Genomic DNA, 24,480 nt, shown 5'->3' on the forward strand with positions numbered 1-24,480 from the left:
AAAAATCATCCAACCAAGGTGCTGTTTCTTCTGGGAGTCCACTAGGAATTATTCTAACATCCAGTCTAATGGGATGTGCCTGACTTTTGGAGTCTTAGTCTTACTTTGGCTCTTACTAGTCGATGGTCTATACCTCAATCTCTGATATGCATACTTGTCCTCCAGGACAAATATGCACATCAGAAATGCTCATCTTACACCTCTGGAAAGCCAGGATGTAATCAATCTGGTGCCTTGACCTATCACTGTTAGCTATCGAAGTATAGGTTCGTCATGGAAGCTGGTATTTGTAATAACTAATCTGTTAGCATGGACAGATTCTGACCAAACACAACCAACTCTAGCCTTACTCTCATACTCTTTCCCACTTTTACATTTATGTCCTCTAAGATGGCAAGTATGTCTCTCCTTGGTAGACAGTCCAAAACAGTCTAAGTTTTCATAGAATTCCTCACTCTCTTCATCGGGGGAGGTTTCTATGTGGGGGTGCATAAACTACCACAATTGATACATTGGTAGACTGAGCCTTAATAGAAAGTATCCTATCATTAATGGGGTTATAAACCTTTTTTTTTTTCTTCTTCTTGCCTGATCAAAGCTACCTCATGATGCTTTGAGTCACCACCTGAGTAATCTTTCCCTGTATCATTAATATACAAATTAAAGAGTAGTGGTCTATCCTAGTACAGTACTCTGAGGCACTCTCATTCTCCTAGATTCCACTTCATCATATACTAATCCCCATCCATACTACCAGCTTCATATCCATTCCCAGTCCAACTTTTGTAATAGATTTTCATACAGTATTTTATCAAATGCCTTTGCAAAGTCTAGCAATATCATGATATTGCCATTTCCCTAATCTAATTTGCTGTCAATATTATTAAATGTGAATAAATTACTAAGGTAGGATCTACCTTTTACAAACCATGCTGCCCACCACAAAGTATAGTATCCTATCCATCCACTGATGGATTTTACCTTTAACTTTTCTAATACTTTAACCACTGCTCCTGAGATGTCAGTTGGTCCACAATTTGCTACTTCTGTCTTGGAGCTATCTTTATGTAATGGAAATATCTCATCCTCTTTAGAGCTGAGACTTCGATTGAACTTCATCAGAGTCACTGCCAATTCTCTTGTGTGTTCATGTAGCCCAGGTGCTGACATGCAATTCAGTCCTGCTGCTGTATTCACATTGATATTTTTCTATATGCTGAGCACCTCCTTTTCATCTACCTCAATTCTGACATCAGTCTATCACATCAGCAACTGAACTATTTCTTTTGCTTCTGTAATTGTGCTACATAAAAAAACTTTTTGATTAACTTTTGGTCTGATTAGCTAAATACTCTGGATTAGAGATAGATGTTGAAAGTTTTTTGCACTTGGTTATTCTATAAATTAAAGATGCCACTGAAATTATATTCTTGGTTTAGTCCTTTATCTAAGCGTAAGCAAACTTTGTGCATGAAGTATCTTCACGACTGGGCTGCTTGTACATAGAGACTTCACATCGATTGCCTTAGTATCCCATAATGCAAAACACATATACCCTTTTAGACATGTATAATGCTATGCATTATGGAAAAGACCACTACTGAGACCCAGAGTATTTTAATAATAAGGTGTGACACCATTTGACTACTTGTATATAGTAAATATATGACTTCTGCATTACTTCAATCTTAGTATCTCTTCTGGGTCTGGCTCTCACTAATAAGACCTGAAAGGTCAATAAAAGAAATGATAGGGGTGATAGATGTATTAAATTTTGTTTAAAACATAAATTGATAATTGCAAAGACTTTTTAGAAACAAAAAGAAAAATCAAGATATACTTGTAGATCTGCCAATGGTACATATACTAATCAAATAGATTTTATTATGATCAGTCAGAGATATAGAAACAGAATAATAAATGCAAAAGCTATGTCCAGTCCCGACTGTGGATCAGACCACAGATGTGTGAAAATTACAATAAATATAAAGTTAAAAAAGATAACAGATTTAGAAGATTCAAGTGGGATAGAGAAAAATTTAATAACAGTAACACCACCAAGACTTTATTTCAGAATAATATAGCGCAGTATACTGAAAAGAAGATCCCCAACCAATGCATCAAGATCAAAGCAGCAATGTTAACTGCAGCAGAAAAATGTATCGGAAAAACAAAGAGCAAATTTAAAAAATAATGGATAACTGAAGATATACAAGAAGAACCTGGAAAAAAAAAAAAAAAAACCTAATGAAAATTCAGCCAGAGAAGTACATGGTGAGATTGATTGCAAGGATAAAAAAAACCAGAACTCCATGGCTTACAGAGGAAGTTAAAGAGACAGCGAAGGAAAAGAAGATAGCATATCGAAAGTTCATGTCAAATAAGTCAGCAGGTGCTCTTAGAGAATATGGAGACAAATGTAAGAAAGCTAAACACTGTGTAAAACTAGCTAAACAAAAAGTTATAGAAAGACTTTGGTAAGAACATAGAAAATAAATATCAGAAAGGTGGCAAAATATTCTGGAGGGTTTTGAAAAATCTCAGAAATGGAGGAAAGAGTGCTGTAAAAAAGGAATTAGAGATGATAAAGATGAAAACTGCAGAAAAAAGATATCCTTTAAGTATGGAGTAATTACTTCGAAAAATTGCTAAATGAAACAATGAGTGACAGCACAGTGGTAAAAAAAGACTGACCAGGCATGCAATCAGGAATACATATTCAGGAATACAAACATATATATGCTTGAAGTAGAAAAAGCCCCAACTCAACATCACCAGAGTTAAAGATCGGTACTATCACCATAAGAAGCCTGAATGGCAAAGAAATGGAGCTAGCTGAGGAATTAGATAAGTACCAGATCGACATAATAGGGGTGACTGAAACAAAAAAGACAAAAGCTAGTGAGATCTTTCTGAGCAATAAATAAATACAAAATGTTATATTCAGGCGATGACAAGTATTCAACACTAAATATGAGGCAAATCTTTAATGGCAGGCAATCTCAAGTAGAGTAATGTGGACAAATATCAGAATGGGAAACTGGACAAAGAGACGTATTTGTGCCTATGGTCTCACAGAAAGTTCTACTAAGGTAGAAGTGGAGGAATTTTTTTTAGGCTTTAGAGAAAGCAACTGACACAATGAAAAAGGAAAAGTTGGTCTTTGTTGGAGATCTAAATAGCAGAGTAGGAAATGATTGTCAGACATTCAAAAATATTTGGCAAAAATCTGGGGGAAGTAATAATAGCAAAAGTCTCATTGACTACGTTATTGTTGATAGTGTTGTTTTCTCACTGGTGCAAGACACTAGACTGTACAGAGGATTTGAAAATGGAAGTGATCAGCATCTAGTCTTGAGCAGGATAAAACTGAATTTCATATTGGAAAGAAGAACATGTAAGAATGTTTTAAAGTGAATTAAAGTTGAACGCTCTCAGATGTGAACTGTAGACTAAAATACACAAAGATTATTGAAGAAAAAATGAAAGAGTTTGAAAACAGGAACCAAACCTTGGAGATTCAGTGGCAAATTCTAAAGAAAGCACTGACTGATCCATCCAGAGAGGCATGTTTTGAGGTTGCCTGCAAGGATAGAAAAATCAGAACTCCATGGTGGACATAGGAAGTTAAAGAGGCAGTGATGGAAAAGAAGAAAGCATATCAAAAGTTCCTGGCAAATAAGTCAGCTAGTGCTCTTAGAGAATACAGAGACAAATGTAAGAAAGCTAAACATTGTGTAAAACTATGTAAAACTTTTGGTAAGAACATAGAAGAAGGCAGCAAGATATTCTGGAGGTTGTTGAAAAAGCTCAGAAATGGAGGAAAGAGTGCTGTAAAAGGAATTAGAAATGATAAAGGTGACATGAAAACAGGAGAAAAAGATATCCTTGAAGTATGGAGTAATTACTTCGAAAAATTGCTAAATGAAACAATCAGACAGCACAGTGGTAAAAAACACTGACCAGGCATGCAATCAGGAATACATATCCATACTTGAAGTAGAAAAAGTCATCAAAATCATGAAATGTGGAAAGACAGGAGTAGATGATATTCAATCAAAAATGCTCAAGCATGAAGGTATAAAGGTCTTACAGTGGCTGCACTGCATAATTCATAAGGGCTGGACAGAGGGACGAATTTCGGATGATTGGAGTAGAGCTCTCATAGTACCTATGTAGGAAAATAAAACTGATAATTACAGAGGTATTTCTCTACTGATTGTTCCTGGTAAGATTTATGCAAGTATAGTTGAAAAATGGTTGGGAAGGATTGTAGAAGAAAAGCTTGGTGAAGAGTAAGCGGATTTATGCCAAATAGAGGCTGTCAGGATCAGATTTTCACTTTATGACAAATAGTTGAGAAATCATAGGAATATAACAAAGATCTGTATTTAAGTCTTGTAGGTCTGGAAAAGGCATATGACAAGATGCCAAGAGAAAAGCTATTCAAAACACTACAGTTATATAGTGTCAACTGGGCTATATCAAGCAATACTTAGTCTGTATTTGAGTTGTAAGTCAGCAGTTAGAATTGAAGGAAGTACAGGAAGATGGTTTAATGTTAAATCTGGAGTGAGACGAGGATGTACATTATCCCCTCTGTTATTCATTATGATGGAAAGTATTATTAAACCTGATATGAAAATGGGAGATGTTAATCTCAGCTCTTTGCTTTATGTGTATGATGTTATACTTCTAAATAAATCCGCTGGAAGTTTGCAAGATTCCCTGACTAAATTGAATAACTGTTGTAATAGATATGGTATGAAGGCCAGCAATAACAAGACAAAGGCAATGAAAATAGGCAGAAGCATTGAAAATATCAACTGTGTTGTGAATGAATTACCTACAGAACATGTAAAACATTTCAGCTACTTAAGCATGATTTTTAGTGAAGATGGTAAATTAAATATGGAAATAGACAACAGAATCAACAAAGCTGTTATGGTAGGAAGTTGATGGAATAAGAGAGAAATTAGTCAAAACACTAAATTAGCTGTATACAAGACAGTGTTCAAACCAGTTTTAACTTATGGATCTGAGAGCTGGGTTAGAAGTAACATACTTGACAAAATACTAGAGACTACAGATATGAGAGTCCTGAGGAAAGATTAAGGGCATGAACAAATGGCATCAACTGCAATATCATGTTAAAAACGAAGATATTAGGAAAGAACTTGACATTGTTAGCATCAAGGAATGTGTTAGCGGGGCTAATCCCAGACGGTATGGTCAATTAAACAGAATGGGAGAGGAAAGATTAGCAAAACAAGTGTTCTGTCAGGTCGGCAGGAAAAAGAACTGGAGGAATAGAATAGAATACCAAGATATAGGTGGATTGATACACTAAAAAATGTCTTAGAAGACAGAAATATAAGATCTGATAATGTTGGAGGCTTGACAGGTAAGACTGATTTGGAGGGAAATTGTATATAGGAAGTTACCAATGATGTCAATTTTCCATGTAGTATTATCATACCCTATACACCCCTTGAGGGTGCATGGCAGGAATTTGATGATGATGGTCTTTGGAGATCTATCTAAAATGCGATCAAGCCTCCTAATTAAAAAGTTCCCCATCCTTGATCTAGACTGATGTCTTTCTCTGAGTCTTTTCCCTGCCATCAATCACCTGTTTTGCAAACCTCCTCTCTCATTCTGTTCATGGGCCCATAATACCTTAGATTAGATTTGCTTGAACCTGCTTACATGCTACCACGTTCCTTCCTAATGTGTTTATGTTTAATATGATTCTGCGATCTGTTCATTCCTAACTTATTTTTCAGAACTCATATCTGAGACTCTAGGTTCTTTGATTACCTCTTTTATTTTTAACACAGCTCACCATAAGTTAAATTCGTTTGTACAATGTCTTATATACTACTAGTTTAGTGTTTGATTAATTTCTCTCTCTTATTCCATATAAATTTATTCAGTTGAATCCCACCATACCAGTTTTACTTATTTTGTTATCCATTTCCATATTTAATTTGACATCTTCACTAAAAATTGTGCAAAACAGATGAAGTGTCATACTTGTTTTGTAGTTATGCTTTGAGTCTGTCTCTGTCTTTAATGTCAAATCTGTTATGGCAATGATTCAATTTAGTTAAGGTATCCTTAATTAGGACTTGTGCAGGATCACCTGCATGAAGTAAAATAAAGAAATGAGATTAACATCTCCAGTTTTGATGTTAATGCCTTACAAGAGGACTTTAATAGATTTCATGAATGAGCAGGTAAGTGGAACTGTCAGTTCAGTGTTGCCAAGTGTAAGATTTTGAGATTTGGTAAGCAACAATGGGATGCAAAGCACACACTTGGTGAGGAAACTTTAACAGAAGTAGAGGAGATGAAAGATCTAGGAGTGATGGTGGACAAGGACCTGAAATTCAGGGGTCACATCGCACAAGTTGTGAAGACATCACATCGAATAATGGCAATGATGCAGAGAACCCTGACATGCAGAAATGGAAAGGTTATGATTCCATTGTATAAGGCCTTGATCAGGCCTCGTGGATTATTGTGTACAGATTTGGTTGCTGGGTTTTCATGATGACGAGGATATGTTGGAAAGGGTCCAGAGAAGAATCACAAAGGTAATCAGGGGTCTTTGGAATGTGGAGTATGAGGACAGATTGAGAGAATGTAAGTTGCAGAGCCTCGTGAATAGGAGGAAGAAGGGAGTTGTGATTGAGACATATAATCTAGTCAGGGGTTGTTATTGGGTCGACATGGAAGAGATTTTTCATAGAATGGGAGAGGGGAGTAGAACAAGAGGCCATTGCTGGAAACTGTATAAGGAGAGTGTGAACAGAGGAGTGAGAAGCAGATTCTTTGCATGGAGGGTGGTTGGTGAGTAGAATGCATTACCTGAGTGTGTTGTGGACACATTGACATGGTTGGATGAGTATTGTATGCAATAGTGAGTACCTCCCACAATGGGTCTCTGACTCCATGGAAGTCGAATGTTAATAATTTTTCTGTGGGGATTTAATGCCACTCTCCCTCATAATATGATCCACACAGAGGATGAATAACAGTGGAGATAGTGTGCACTCTTGTCTTACACCTGATTTCACATCATCTTTAATCTTTTTTAATTCTGACTGCCGACTTAGAACTCATATATAGACTATGCATTGTTCTTTAAGAGATACTTGTGCCATGAGGTTTCTTCAATTCACACGAAAACACAAGAAAATATTAATAATAGAATAATAATATCTTAAGATTAGACAAGAAAATAAGTAAATAATATATATTTCAGCCTGAACATTACAGGCCATCAACAGTGGCAACATTAGTTAATTACAAGGTAGAATGCAATGGATTGATTTGAATTAATGATTTACTTACTTCACTGCCTGTACTTAAATCGTTCTGATTTAAGTACAGGCAGTGAAGCAAAATGTTCCAAGTTATGGTGACACAGATGAAATGAGTAAGCATGTTTCAGACCATAGGTATTATATTATATGCCTGTATCTGTTCCTATAATCTTAGCCCAAATAACGAAGAAACAATGCCAAGTCCCTATCCCATACATTTCTGGCATCTCAGATCCAATTTCCAAAATTCTTAGGAAATTCAATTTAGTGACTATTTTTCTTCCTATCAATGAATTATCATTATGGTTTCCATCTTCCAAGGGTAAATGCTCTTCCTGGCACCCACCAAGTTTCTTGTAACAGTCATCACTCTTATTTCAGACAAACTGGACACTCAGTGGAAAAGATAATACAAGAACATCAATCTTTCATCAGCAATAAGAAATCTGAGAAATATAACACATAGCAGTAAAAGTAAGCTACAGCATTCCAAATTTATACTACACCGAGTTACATGACATCCTTTGACTAACCTAACATACCAAAATTAATCATTTTACTGGAATTGTCACAATGACCTATGCTAGGTCATTGTTACTCAAAAAATTCCATGCCACGGAATTTTTTGAGTAGGCTGTTCTAATTTCCTCCCCTTTGTAAGATGTTTGACAGATATGTGGATGAAATTTTTCTAATTTACTCAATTACCAGACCATGACATTGAGTCAGAAGAATTAATGTTAGTTAACAACTACTCTCTTGCACTGACTAAATTAAAAACAATATACACTTAAAGCTGTGTCTTTTTAAGCAGATTTCACAATGAATACTGGCTGGCAATATGTATATATTGCTGCTAACTAAGCTATATATATATAATCTGGCTAGCAACAAATGTTTTAAACTCGTCAACCGGAACTAAGTTTGTAAACCTAGGAGGGGGAGAGAGAGAGAGAGAGAGAGAAGACAGTTTTGATGTGGAAACATCCATACAAATGCAGAATGATCTGGAGGGATCCTTTGTTTAAAAAATGGAGGAACATTGTTCACAGCACTCAAATCCAAATCAACTGATTGTGTTCTTCTTTAGGTTAAATGTGTAGCATAAATACCATTAAGCTGAATATTCTTTATTTTTAAACTATACATATTTGGTCGTTTTATAATAGAAATACAATTTTATTAATACAGACAGTTTATAATAAAACATTTATTAAAAACCTACTTCGCCAGCAAACTGTCTGGCTTTTTCAAGGCGTCACGGAGATATGAAAGCTAGTACATGCAAATTAAAAGGAACATAAAAAACGTTGTAAACCAACTAGTAGCTATGGTTACACGTTTCGCGTGACAGAGATGACTTATTTTTCTTATTCATTATCACGCATGCGTGTTTGTTGTAGACGTGTAATGTGATTACTGGCTAGCTGTAGTTCAGATTGATTGAGAGAGAGGATCAAGTTTTTCCACGAACTGTTTAGAATTACACCCTGATTTCTGTTGAGGTTTCCGCCAGTTATTGACACTATTGTGGCTTCCTTAAATACACGATGCCTGTAGTCGTCATCGAGATATGGCATGGAGCTGTTTTGCCAATCTATTGTATGGTTAGACGTGCAGAAATGATGTGCTAAGCCGGAAGAGATGCTTCTGTTGTGGTTTACATCACCAACATGTTCTTTTTGTCTAATTTCTAAACTTCGTGAAGTTTGTCCAATGTAGGCAAGACCACAGGAGCAGGGAATGTAATATACTCCTGGATATTTGTAGAACGGAACTTTATCTTTTGGAGATCCTAAAACTTGTCTGATGTTGGTGGTTGGTTTGAAAACCACTCTGATGTTGTGGGCTCTGAGTATTCTTGTAACGCCTTGAAAAAGCCAGACAGTTTGCTGGCGAAACTGGTAGGTTTTTAATAAATGTTTTATTGTAAACTGGTCTGTATTAATAAAATTGTATTTCTATTTATTTTTGTTAATTCAGAGATCACAACAGTTGTTGGTGGTGAGTAAAAGGCAAAGAATAATACTACTTAAGTTTATCTATATAGTGACTAATGTTAAAAGTAATAATTAGCTTGCTGTATATCCAGTAATTTCAGACCCTGAAGAGAGTTATGACTTTATTCATTTTTATTGACTAAGTTTTTTTTTTTTAATCTGAATTCTACTTACTAAAGGTTGTGAAAGGTAATCTGGAAATCTTGTTTTAAAGATCAAATAGAGAAATTTTTCAAGCCACTTGACATTTAATAATTATATAGCAAGATGGGTCACACACAGCAATAAAATTCCATATCCCTAAAGATATTCAAACAAATTTCCATGTCCACAATGAGATTTGAATCCAGAGCTTGCTGGTAGAGAAAGGAAGGTATGCTACCCACTGGCAACTTTCTAATTATTTTATCACTAAAAAAAAAAAAAAAAAAAAAAAACACGTACTAACCACAGTGATAAGTTTTAATATGTAAATATTTCATCCCAAGTATCTTGGGACATCCTTAGTACAATAATTCAAACAATACCAGGAATTACATACAGTTAGGGCACATGATTACAATGGAATCTCAATATGTGTGCAGAAGCATGTTATAGAATTAAATTAAAATATGACTGAAAAAAAAAAAAAGATAACATATATAAAGAGATTATTTTACACAATTTTGTATGACAATTTCCCATACCTTAGGAATAGCAAGAACGTCATTGCGGTTTAAATTTAGTAGTAGGGCTTCAGCACTTTCTTTATATAAACATGAATGTTTATATAAAGATCTATGTAAAAGTTTTGTCTTTTCCTGATGGATCCTATGGTTTGGGTTTTCAACTCCATGTTGAACGAGGCCAGATTTCTGTGGTTTGAAAAGATGAATGTGGGCCTGATGTTCCGAAAGGCGTTTCTGAACAGATCTATTTGTCTGTCCAAAGTAGGACAACTTGCAGGGAGCATGGGACCTTATACATGCCAGGTAACATCAGCGGTGAGAGTTTGTCTTTAGGGGAAGGTTACAAGTTATAAATCTGGTTGATGGGTTTGTAGGTAGTGACAAGATTGTATTTCTTCATAATTTTTGAAAGACGTTCGGAGATGCCTTTGACATAAGGTATGGGAATCCTGTGGGCTTCTTCTTGTCTAGGTTGATGTGTGGGGAAGTGACTGATGATTTTTTGAGTTGTTTTAAGATTGTATCCATTTAGTATGGCTGTATTTTTGATTATTTCTAGTTCTTGGTTAGAGATTCTACAGAGGAGTAGAATCTGTGTGCTCTGGTAACTAATGATTTAATGATGCCAAATTTCTGAGATGGATGATGAGCGGAAGAATTGTGAATGTAGTGAGCTGAAAATGTAGGCTTGCAATAGACAGACATGACGATGGAACCATCTTCTTTTCTTTGAATGTGTAAATTCAGAAAGGAGATACCCTGTGGAGATTCTTTTTCTAGTGTAAAGTTGATGTGAGGGTGAAGGAGGTTTATTTTATCAAGAAACAGGTGTAATTCTTGTTTGGAATGATCCCAGACTGCAAAAATGTCATCGACATATTGTAGCCAAATTTTTGGTTTGGGTTCAAATGTGAAAATTTTTTCTTTAAGGTATTCTAGAAACAGGTTTGCTAAGTTTGGTGATAAGGGAGACCCCATTGCTGTTCCTTCCTCTTGCTTGTAAATTTTACCTTTCCAAGTGAAGTAACTGGGTGTAATAACAAATTTGAATAATTCAACAATATCAGACGGAAATTTTTGAGTTAATAACTCTGTTTCTTTATGGGGAATGTTAATGAAGAGGGAGATATTTTCGAAGCTAATTAACATGTCAGTTTTTAACAGTTGAATGTCTTTTATTTTTGTGTGAAACTCTGTGGAATTTTTAATTGATGAGGCTGAGTGGCCTATGTGAGGACAGAGAGGGTTAGATAAGAATCTTAATAACTTGTAAGTCTAATAAGTTGCTAATAGAATCTATGATGGGTCTGAGTGGACCGTTATTCTTGTGAAGTTTAGGTAAGCCGTATATTCTAGGAGGTATGTCTCAAGTTTTTTAATTGTTTCTTCATCTAAGGAAGAGGTTTCATCAAGTAACTTGTTTAGTTTCCTGAGTTGTCTTTTTGTAGGATCATAATCCTACAAAATCTCAGAGTAGGATCATAATCCTACTCCGAGATCGAAATACTTACGCCAAACTGGCGTAAGTATTTCGATCTCGGAGTAGTAAATTCATTTTTCTGTCATATGAATTGGTATCTAGAACCACAGTGGTATTTCCTTTGTCAGCTCTGGTGATGATTATGTTTTTATCACGTTTTAAGGAGGTAAAAGCTTTCAATTCTGATGGTGGGATATTTAAATCCGAAGGTTTGGCATCATAGATTAGTTTTGCTACTTTGAAACGAAGTATGTTAGCTTCAATACTTGAAAGATGACCGATGTTTCTCTCAATGTTATGTATAAAATCTAAATATGGAAAACATTTAGGTAAAATTGCAAATTTATGACCTCTTGCTAGAACATTTAATTCATCTGTCCATTTTTCCGTTGGTAAACTTATCACTGTGGTTAGTACGTTTTTTTTTTTTTTGTTTTAGTGATAAATTCACCACAGGTTTCATTGTATAAAAAGAAATTTCTAATTATTTGTGGTGAAGTTCTGTCAAAATGCCTGTGTAGTTGGCCAACTATAACATTTCTACTGCTCAACAATAGTGTGAGTTCAAATCCCACTGTGTGTAGATGTTTGTGAGAATTTTAGGTCAATGATCTTCAAACCATATATGACTCCCACACTGCCTACTGGAAGACAGATGGCTTCCAATAAGCAATAGCTTAGTGGAGCTAAGCTATTAGTTTTTTCACCTGAAACTGCAATTTGATTTTAATGAGGCTTTGACAAAGGAAAAAAAAATCTTAAAATCTAAAACATTGTTTTTTTTTAGATTAACATAATTTCATATGCATGTAATGTTTCATAATAAAGCTGCAAATAGGAGTCAATAATTTTGCAGTATTATCTTGGATACTATGCAACTAGGTTCTCTTTATGGCAGATAATAAAGTGCTTTTGTTGAGTAGGAGAAGCTCATCCTTTTGTAATTCAAGCATTATTTAGAGAAATAGCCAGTTACAAAAAAGAAGAAGAGAAAAAAAAAAAGCAAGAATTAGGCACCTGTAAAATCTAAGACTTTGAAATAAGCACTTCTGTAGTGCAACTGGAAGAACAAAATGGAACATTTGCTCTTTGATTGGAAAAGACCCAAGTCTGATTCTTTTTCTGATGAGAGGAATCTTTATATGAGCTTTTTCGATTCAAGATGAGTTAGCTGGTCTCATACAGAGGTAGCAAGATTTTTTCTTCTGGAAACTCGGGTTTTTCATCTTGCACACAGGCAAATTGGATGAGAACACGTGCAATTTACAGGCAAAAAATATTGTTGATGGTGGAGTATAGTAAAGTGCCCTCCCTTGATGAGTCCCTATAGGTCATTGTAACAATAATAAATAACAGATACTCATTTGTCTCCTTTAAACTGAAATCTGATGTCTGTATTTTAAAACAGCCAAGAAACTTTATTTTCATAACAGTTCACCATACATTATTCCACAAAAAAATGAACATTACATAAAATATACAAAAAATGGGTCAGTGGAAGAATAAAAAAAACAATCAATTTAAAGTTACTTAAACCATTATATCCAATAAAAACAAAACAATTATTTATTCAATATGTAATAAATTAATGCTTTCAGGTACAGTATTACATGATATCTGGCTCATACTAAAAATTATTACCTCTGTGAATAGTCAATCATATCAGTAATATCTTTCAATGATAATATGGTTTGTAGTACATGTATTCAGTAACTGGACATCATGTTAATTACTATATGACTAGGTGGAGGCGGTTTTCAGCAATACGTTTTAAAATAAAACAAGTACTATTAAAGTTTCTTTTTTCATATGGTTTACTTGATATTCTGGGATCACTTAAATTGGGTTTTATAATAAAACTTACGGTTCTGCATTTCACAAATAGCCACTTTTCTCTATGGCTCAATCTTAAATACTTCATTCAGCTGATGAATGAAGCATTTAAAATTTTTTTTTTTTCTATAGGAATGGTTGCTATGTCATACTAGTCCAAGATATATATACAGGTAATCCTCGTATAACACGAATGTTAGGTTCCATAGAAATGCTGCGTTATATAAATCGTGTTATGCGAGACTCAGATCACACTGAAAAAGTAGGGTTAGGTTCCGAAATTGTTTTTTTTTTTTAATATATATATATATATATATATATATATATATATATATATATATATATATAAACAATGACATACCCAACAAAAATAAATCGTGTTATGCGAGACTCAGATCACACTGAAAAAGTAGGGTTAGGTTCCGAAATTGTTTTTTTTTTTTAATATATATATATATATATATAAACAATGACATACCCAACAAAAATATATTTTTATTTAATCAGATAATTCATGTAAGTTAAGAAAACAAACTACGAAATAAATACATAGTATAAAATTAAAAATTGTATTGCACAAATGTTTTGGGCGTAGTCTTCAAAACAAAGATTTCGTAGATGGTCTTTATTTACGAGTGGCCAGATGTCATCATCACTTGAAATCTCTTGGACATTATTATTACTACTCAAGACCCCATGGAGTCAAAGACTCATTATTTATATAATTCTCATTGCATACTTTGGCTGGTTTAATTATCAAGAAGTCAGTAATAAAACCTTACCACTGCTGCAAATTTTTTATTAAGTTCATGATATGGAACTAAACAAATATCCAATTATCTTGTGAATTTTCTGGAGTGCTCCACTGAGGGATCATTATCCGTAAAATAACTTCTGCTAATTTCTTTAAATTGAATTCTTTAAGTACCAGTTCCTCATTTAAATCTATTTTCCCATCAGTTAATTTACTAATTTAATTAAAATAAACACTTATTAACCACAGTGAAAATTATTTAATTGTAAATATTTCATCCTAAGTATCTTAGGACATCATCAGTACAGTAGTTTAAACAATAATAGGAATAACAAAGTTAGGGTGCATGAGCATGGAATCTCATAAATGCCAGGCAACATCAAAGGTGAGAGTTTGTCCTTAGGAGAAGGTAACAAGTTGTAAATTTGGTTGATAGATTTGTAAGTAGTGGCAAAATTGTATTTCTTCATAATTGATGAAGAAATACAATTTTGATATTGATGTTGCCTAGCTTTTATGAGATTCTGAGATGCGTTTCTGTTCAGAAATGCATCTCGGAACATCAGACCCCATTTGTCTTTTTTAACCACAGAAATCTGGCCTCTCTCAACACGGAATTGAAAATACAAGCCATAGGATCCATTGGGAAAAGTCTAAACTTTTACATAGATCTTTATATAAACGGTTATGTTTATATATAATTGATGAAGAAATACAATTTTGATATTGATGTTGCCTAGCTTTTATGAGATTCTGAGATGCGTTTCTGTTCAGAAATGCATCTCGGAACATCAGACCCCATTTGTCTTTTTTAACCACAGAAATCTGGCCTCTCTCAACACGGAATTGAAAATACAAGCCATAGGATCCATTGGGAAAAGTCTAAACTTTTACATAGATCTTTATATAAACGGTTATGTTTATATAAAGAAAGTTCTGATGCCCTACTACACAGACCAAATTTAAACCGCAACAACGTTCTTACTATTCCTAAAGTATGGGAAATTGTCATACAAAATTGTATAAAATAATTAGTTTTTTTTTTTTTTTTTTACTTCTGTAACATGTTACGCACGTTTAATGAGATTCTATCGTAAGCATGCGCCCTAACTGTATGTTATTCCTATTATTGTTTAAACGATTGTACTGATGATGTCCTAAGATACTTCAGATGAAATATTTACAATTAAATAATTTTCACTGTGGTTAATACGTATTTCTTTTAATTATGATCTCACCACAGGTTTGTTATTTTAAAAAAATTTACTAATTTTGTTTTCAACTATATCGCAAAAGCCCTCTATGTGGCCATTACTATAAACAAATTGATGAAATGAGTGGAAGGAGGGTAATTATTATGGGGGATTTCAACTATGGTAACATTGATTGGAAGGAGGAGAGGACACATGTGAGGAAGAAAATGGATTTTATTCAATTATTAAGGGATAACTATCTGGGACAGCATGTAATTGAAAATACTAGGGGCATGAGAGTGCTTGACCTGGTAATAGCATCTCAGAATTTGACTGTAATGAACATAACCATGTTGCCACCTATTGGTGAGAGTGATCATAAGGTCTTGACCTGGGAGGTGGCTAAAGGTGTGGAATTTTTGATGAAGACAGGGTATATATGTGGAATTACCATGCTGGCAAGTATGACAAGCTTAGAAGATTGCTTGGATCAGTGCCATGGCATGTACAACTGCAAGGGCTGGACGTCGATAGAGCATGGGAAGTGGTCAAGGAGCATTTGCAGGAGGTTATGGCTGATTGTATACCTAGGGTCCAAATAGTAAAACAAGTAGGGGTTAAATGGATGAATAACACCATTAAGCTTGAGCTGCAAAAAAAGAAACAACTGTGGAGGGAATTTAAAGAGAAAAGTGACCTGCAGGCACACGAACGGTATAAAGTGCAGGCCAGAAGGGTAACGAGTGTGGTAAAAAAAAGCAAAAGCGGATTATGAAAGGAAACTAGTTATGCAAGCAAAAGAGAATCCCAAACAGTTCTTTCAATATGCTGCAAGCAAGGAAAAAACTGTACACAGCAAAATGATTTTAAGGAATGACGATGGTAAGGAGATCACTGAATCAGTCGATATAGTGGAGTTACTGAGCGCGCACTTTGCAAAAGTATATCAGGTTAGCAGGGGTGTTAGAGCTGGGTTCTTTACTTTTAGAGTGGTAAATGAGTGGAATAAGCTGCCAGAGTCTGTTGTGGGTGCTATGATGGTGAGCGGGTTCAAAGCAAGGTATGATAGATACTGTGAGGATGTCGTATAGTTGTGTGGACATGATGTTTAGGGCCTCCCTTGATGAGTCTAAGGACTCCCTGGAGTCGCCCAAAATAATAATAATACTGTATGTAGCTCAGCTTGAGATGAACACAGGATTTTTAATGCACTTTCCTAGCAGAAAACGAAGACAATTTCAATTGTTTTTGTTTACTGTAAACGAGTGATGTACATGTGTGCTAAAGGGTATTTCCCCTAATATAAATTCACTACTTATAACTACATGTGCAATATGGGTAGATGCAAATTTAACGAAGATAAAATTTGATTTTTAAGTCGCACAGTAAAAAATATATGAAAAGATAAAGGGTTATTACAATTTGCAGACTGCGTTGAACAAGGATTACTACAATTTGTAGATCGCATTATATGAAGGTTACCTATATATATATATATATTTAATTGTTTGAACAGGCACCAATCAATACAAATTGTATAAAGGGTCATTCCATGCAAAATCATCACATTAAAAATTAAACTGAAGCTGCATAATTTTCTATTTTGATGATAATCTATTTACCCATCCTTTAAATGGAAAAGAATTTTTTTCAAATTTCCCTGGCATCCTATTAAATAATGGTAGCCATTTTGGAAGGTTTTAAATGCCCAAGGTGTCATTTTTAATTGATTTGCATTTTCAGGCAAACTGTTTTAAAACGGCAGCCACATAGGTGTTCTGAGTTCTATTCCCCCCCTCCTATTTTGTGTTCTACTACCTTAGGGTGAATCCACAAGTCTTATTTTTTGCGAGTTATGTAAATATATAGTAAATGTGTATGCCTCAAATCACTTGGAATCTTTCCTTCTATGCAAAAACAGCAACTTTGCTAAATAAAAAAAATAAAATTAAATATTTGACATTAAGGCAAAAAGGAATAATATTTTTATTTTTACAATTCACACCATTTTATAGCATTTTGATAATTAAAGTGATATAGGATATTCTTTAATGTGTGGATTATGCCTAATTCTTGAGAAGGATGATAAAGAGCTGAGACATGAAGATAACATCCTGTATGTGAAGGTTTAAGATGCAAATCAAGGAAAGGGAGTTTTCCACCTTTCTCAAGTTCTAATGTAAATTTGATAGTAGGTTTGTAAGAATTAAGAGAATGTAAAAATTGTTGCAGGCTTGGGCGGCCATGTTTGCAAATAATAAAAAAATCTATCACACTGCTAGTTTTATACTTGTTTCTGTCCTTTCCAAATCTTTTCATAATCCATACACTAAAGAACAGAGCAGATTCTATTATAAAAAATGATGGCTGACTCATAGTGCTTGATGACTAAATTCTTTGTTCTCAATTGTTATTTCAAGAAAGTAATTGATAAGATTTTATTTTCAAACCCTTCTGCTCTTAATAACCAGAATATTCAATACAGAGACTCCATCATAATTAAAATAGCATATCTTTTCAAAGATCACATCATCAGAGTAACTTTTAAACCAATTCGAACTGTTTGTAACCTCCTGAAGTCTCCTAGAGATAGTACCTTTCTGCAAATACCAAGTACTATATAGAATTCCCTGCTCATGTGGTTTGGCCTACATAGGAAAGACAAGTGATGGATTTGAAGTGACAAAGAAAAAAAGAACATGTTGCAGGTGAATTTTTAATGGAACTTGTGTCATTATAACATGTATTATACACACACATTCACAAGAATATAGTAATCTATTGCAAATATTTTATTACGGATGATGGCCAGTTATAGTTTCTAGTTGAAATATCTGCAGTAATAAAATTACTATATTCTTGTGAATATGCGTGTATAATACGTTGCAGATGCTGACCACAAAAGAAAAGGCAAATCTGGTTTAGCTAGCCATACTTCTAATACCAAGCATAGATCATTAAATAAAAACAAAGGTCTGACAATAAGTGATATATGGAAATCCATCATTAAATCTTTCAACATTAGAGATTTCAGTTTCACCAACAATCACCATATAATCATTAACTGCAGACAGTTAATGCATGCCAGGCATTTTTATGTTTACTGTTGAGAATAAACTTACCTATTTGTATTGTAACAGTTTTTCAGTGTTTAATTTGGCCATTAATAAAATAGCAACAAAATCAGAAATTGGACCATCTGGAAATAAGCTGTGATTTATTTTAAAACCCTCTGAAATTATGCAGTCCAGCACCCTGATAATTTAACCTGGAATCCCCAATAATTCCATCCAGTCATATGAGAACTTTATGATTGGACAGATATTAAGCAAAGTACCTTTTCATGTGATGAATGATTGACCTCATTTAATATGAAAACTTTGAAAGCTAGTAATCACTGCTTTCAATAAATTCTTCTTATGCTAAGGCAAAAATAGAAGAAACTTCTTGGTTAGCACTATAATGTACCTGGAAAACAATGCAGTTTTTGCATTATTTAATTAAATGATATATTTGATTTTGTGGCATAAATTTTTTAATCTACAGCTTCTTTGGCTTATAAAATACATTTTAAACTTCCATTTAGGTATTGCAAAAAATTAGTAAATTAAAACATATTGTAAAGTTCTTATGTGATATTCCTTGAAACTCATCACTGGTAGGATTCTGAATTATATTTAAATATAATTCAGTATCTCTGTCAAATAAGTCACAAGTAGTCCATATTTCCTTTGGAATTATTTTATATATTTTAATAAATACAGTGTGTGAAAAATCATGCTCAAAATATTCAGGGTGGGAGATCCCTACTATTAAACATAAAGCTAACTGAACCATACCTTAACCTCAGTCACTGTTTTCACACTGTGCATTCCACTTACTAATCACTTTCTACACAAAGAACTTGCAACCTCAATCCCCTTATATAGCTTCCTGTCATTCCATGAAGAATCTCTTTCACATTTAACTGGTAACAACCCCTTACCAACTTATATATCTCAATCATATTATCCCTACTCATTTTCACAAGGTTTTGCAAATAGCAATATGCAAATTTTCAAACTCACTTTTTCTGCTTCCAGAAGCTGAAAACCAGTCTTCAGAACATAAGCAGTTGATGGCATAATATACACTGAATAAAGCAAATACTTCATGCAAATATATTAAACTGTTCATATCCAGTTAGCAGTTAAACTGCTCCAAATAATCTAAAAAATCCTACATGACTCACTTGGATCTGCTACTGCTTTCTTACATGATAACTTGAGAATATTTGTATAACATACATGTTCACAATATTACATAATAAATAATTTATCGATTTGACGACTTTTGCCAAACTTAGGAATTCAGTACTAGCATAATGTTAAGTTTCCAGTGGACAAAATTATTAGTCTTTAATTATTAAAAATTATATTACTGAAATACTTGCAGATATGTACGAGTAATTATTACATGAAGGAAAACTGTTACAATCAATGCAATTTCATTTCACAAGAACTTTTTCTATATAAAATTATAACAGAACACATAATAACGAGATTTAAATTTCACTGGTCTTATATGACTGACTGAATTCGCTGCCAAGTGCTCTTGAAAGAAGTGAGTTAATTGCAAATTAAATTCAAAACTCTGTAAATTGAATATGCAACATCCAAGATTTTCTGGTAGTTCTAAATATGAAATTACAGTTCAAACTTTATTTTAATGATTTTTTCATTATTATACTAAAACACATTATATATTAAGTATTTCAAAGTTAACATTTTGTTGATCGTTTTTCCTCAGAAGTAACACTACAAATGGAAAATAGAAATAAAAACTATTTTATTATATTATAGTTTTTCTGCTACTATACCTACAATTCCAATACTGATAGTAGGAATTTAATAGTATTTAGTATTTAAGCCCTTTGGGGCAGTGGTGACTGCTTGAGCTGCAGGATGATAGACCTCATTCGCGAGGTGTCTTTTGTGCTTCTTGATGACTTTGGATTAAAGTCACACAGTCGAGCAATATGCTCCCATTCTTGGCCTGGGATCTCAGCATCTTGTTCTTTTGCCCATTCTTTTTCTGCATTTCTGAAATTATAAAAAATCTATTAACTACTTAATTTCTAGGTTTTCTTTTCTCGCATGTAAACACAAAATATGTTTACATGCGAGAAATTCCTATGTAAACACTAACATCAAAAACGAGAAAAAGCTAATTACAACAGTTCAGAACCATGTTTTCCTCTTTCTCTGAAATGAAAGAAATCTTTGTTCAGATTGGAAAAAAAAGAAATCAACTACAATAAACTAAATTTTTATATATGAGAAACTTCCCAACACAGAGCCTTTTCTGATAATAGAATAAAGTAAAAACATCATCATCAAACTCCTGCCATGTACCCTCAAGGGGTGTACAGGATATGATAGTACTACATGAAATTTTACATCATTACTAACTTCCTATCTACAATTTTCTTCCAAATCAGTCTGTTACTTGTCAAGACTCCAACATTATCAGATCTTGTATTTCTATCGTCTAAGGCACATTGTACCGTATCAATCCACCTATATCTTGGTCTGCCTCTGGGTCTTTTTACTGCCAACTGGCAGAAACACTTGTTTTGCTAATCTTTCCTTGCCCATTCTGTTCAAGTGACCATACCACCTGAGATTAGCTCTGCTAACGCATTCCTGGATGCTGACAATATCAAGTACTTTGCTAATATCCTCATTCTTAATATAATATTGCCATCTCTTCACGCCTCTAATCTTTCTCAGGACTCTCATATCTGCGGTCTCTAGTCTTTGGTCAAGTGTTTTACTTCTCACCCAGCTCTCAGATTCATAAGTTAAAATTGACTTGAATACTGTCTTGTATACAGCTAATTTAGTGTTCCGACTAATTTCTCTCTTATTCCATATGAATTAATTCAATTGACTTCCTACCATACCAGCTTTGTTGATTATTTCAATATTTAATTTACCATCTTCACTAAAAATCGTTCCTAAGTAGCTGAAATGTTTTACTTGTTCCACAGGTTCTCCGTTTACAATGCAGTTGACATTTTCAACGATTCTGCATATTTTCATTGTCTTTTTATTGCTGGCCTTCATACCATATCTATTACAACAGTTATTCAATTTAGTCAGGGAATCTTGTAGCGGATTTATTTAGAAGTATAACATCGTTCCGCATAAAGCAAAGAGATGATATTAACATCTCCAATTTTGATATCAGGTTTAATACCACTTTCCTTCATAATGTGATCCATATAGATAATGAATAACAGAGGGGATAATGTACATCCTTGTCTCACTCCAGATTTAACATTAAACCATCTTCCTGTACTTCAATTCTAACTGCTGACTTACAACTCAAATACAGACTAAGTATTGCTTGATATAATGCCCCACTGACACCATACAACTGTAGCGTATTGAATAGCTTCTCTCTTGTCACCTTGTCATATGAATTTTCTAGATCGACAAAACTTAAGTACAGATCTTTGTTATATTCCCATGATTTCTCCACTATATGTCGTAAAGTGAAGATCTGATCCTGACAGCCTCTATTTGGCTTGAATCCAGCTTGTTCTTCACCAAGCTTTTCTTCTATAATTCTTCTCAACCGTTTCTCAAGTATACTGGCATAAATCTTAACAAAAACACTTAGTAGGGAAATACCTCTGTAATTCTCACATTCAGTTTTATTTCCCTTTTTGTATATGGGTACTATTAGAGCTCTACTCCAATCATTAGGAATTTGCCCTCTGTCCAGACCTTCTGAACCATGCAGTGCAGCCACTGTAAAACATTTATACCACCATACTTCAGCATTTCTGGTCGAATATCTTCTATTCCTGCTGCCTTTCCACATTTCAAGCCTTTGATGGCTTTTTCTACTTCAAGTATGGATATGTATTCCTGACTGTATGCTTGTTGAGTGTTTTTTTACCACTGTACTATTACTGCTTGTTCCATTTAGCAATTTTTCGAAGTAATTACTCCATACTTCAAGGATATCTTTTTCTGCGGGTTTCATGTCACCTTTATCATTTCTAACTCCTTTTACAGTACTCTTTCCTCCATTTCTAAGCTTCTTCAACAACCTCCAGAATATTTTGCCACCTTCTTGATATTTATTTTCTATGTTCTTGCCAAAGTCCTCCCATGACTTTTGTTTAGCTAGTTTTACACAGTGTTTCACTTTCTTACATTTATCTCTGTATTCTCTAAGAGCAAAAGCTGATTTATTTGCCAGGAACTTTTGATATGGTTTTTTCTTTTCCTTCACAGCCTCTTTAACTTCCTGTGTCCACCATGGAGTTCTGATTTTTCTATCCTTGCAGACAACCTCACCACATGCCTCTCTGGGTGAATCAATCAGGGTTTTCTTCAAGGCTTGCCACTGAATCTCAAAGGTTTGGTTCCTGTTCTCAAACTCTTTCATTTTTTCTTCAATAATCTTTGTGTATTTTAGTCTACAGTTCACATCTGAGAGATGATCAACTTTTATTCGCTTTAAAACTTTCTTACATGTCATTCTTTTCAATATGAAATTCAATTTTATCCTGCTCAAGACTAAATAGTGATCACTTCCAATTTCAAATCCTCTGTACACTCTGGTGTCCTGCACTAGTGAGAAAACAACACTATCAACAATAACATAGTCAATGAAACTTTTCTTATTCCTTGCCTCTTCTCTCCGTGTGAATTTGTGCACATTTTTATGTTGGAACATGGTGTTAGTAATAACCAGGCCATGTCCTGAGCAGAAATCCTGCAGATATTTTCCATTATTATTAGCTTTGCTCTTTTCTCCAAATTTTCTCAAAATATTATGTCTGACAATCACTTCCTACTCTGCTATTTTGATCCCCAATAAGGACCAATGTGTCAGGAGCTTTCTCTAGAGCCTCAAAAAATTCCTCCATTTCTACCTTGGTAGATCCTTCTGTGGGACCATAGGCACAAATAAGTCTCATTGTCCAGGTCCCCATTATGATATTTGCCCATATCACTCTACTTGAGACTGCTGCCATTCAAGAAGATTAGCCTCGTATTTAGTGTTGAATACTATGGCTACCCCTTCTTTTCCTTGATTGTCATGGCCTGAATATAACATTTTGCATTTATTGCTCAGAAAGATCTCACCAGTTTTTGTCTTTTTCGTTTCAGTCACCCCTATTATGTCAATCTGGTACTTATCTAGTTCCTCAGCTAGCTCCATTTCTTTGCCATTCAGGCTGGTGATGTTGAGTTAGGGTGTATTTTCAGATTTGTGCCAGTAGCTGACCTTTCGCTGTTCACCCTGGTTCCTTGGCGAAAACAATGGGGCCCTGTTTAACCAGGCGACACCCCAGCCGGCATGAAATATTGTCATGTTGTACCATCATTTTGTATTTTGGTTTAAGCCAATAAGAATACAATTTGGTCGGCTAAATCCCAAATTGCCAGCCCATTCTCGTTCGTTCAGTATCCAGGTAGATACCCAACAGGGTGCACTATGAGAAGGTGAGGATTGGACATTAGGTCAGAAGCCCTGGTCGGTTTTCCGCATTCCTTTAAAGGCTATGTGGAGGTCTCCTCTCAGTTATACAGCTTTGACTCTTAAGCACCCCCAAGTAAAAACATAAGTTCTTCAATAAAGAATTTTTGTTGTATTAACAACAGAACTTTCATGTTCTGTTGTTAATACACCAGAAATTTTTATAAATTTTTAACCTTCTGGCCTGTGAGCTTTTCTTGTAGAGTGAGTGGAGTGACTATCCCTTTCAAATCTTTCAATACTCCTAGCTTTACACTCACTACCAATATAAATTTTTTTTCTTCCACAGTATTGGAGATGCAAGAGCCTGTGTAGCTCAGTGGAAGTGGTATTTGTACCCCTCAGTGCAGGACTGCCCAAAGAAGGAGCATCATAAGTTCAATTCTAGTTGCCGACTACAGTAACTTTTTTCGACCAGTTCCCGAGTTAGTCGATCTCTGGCATGGACAAGTGTTTTTTTTTTTTAATCCCCTGAAAACTCAGGTTTTTCATCCCATAAATTCAAGAAAATTGACCATAGACCCACACTATTTCAGACATTAAAAAAAAATATATTAGGGTTAGGAACCATGAGATGGTGGCACTTCTTAGCAGTCTCTTTACTGCATGCTCCTTAAATTAGCAATAGCCTTGGACCAGCTATCTCTGATTGGCTCCCAGTGGAGACTGAATTGCCTACT

The 24,480-nt window shown here is 34.4% G+C and overlaps 1 protein-coding gene across 1 annotated transcript in view; it reads right to left on the reverse strand.

The window, feature by feature from the left end:
- Window positions 1–13,640: 13,640 nt before the first annotated feature.
- The window catches only part of LOC150099423 (clathrin light chain-like), a 137,894-nt gene continuing 127,054 nt past the window's right edge, over window positions 13,641–24,480 (reverse strand). The window contains exon 5 of the mRNA XM_090404415.1: window positions 13,641–20,340. Within this exon, the coding sequence (XP_090260541.1) occupies window positions 20,163–20,340 (178 nt within the window). The 3' untranslated portion in view covers window positions 13,641–20,162. The remainder of the gene's footprint in view (window positions 20,341–24,480) is intronic.

Source organism: Typopeltis vanoorti, chromosome 14 (assembly GCF_054136105.1).
Source record: "Typopeltis vanoorti isolate ZY-2024b chromosome 14, IOZ_Tvanoo_1.0, whole genome shotgun sequence".
NCBI lineage: Eukaryota > Metazoa > Arthropoda > Arachnida > Uropygi > Thelyphonidae > Typopeltis > Typopeltis vanoorti.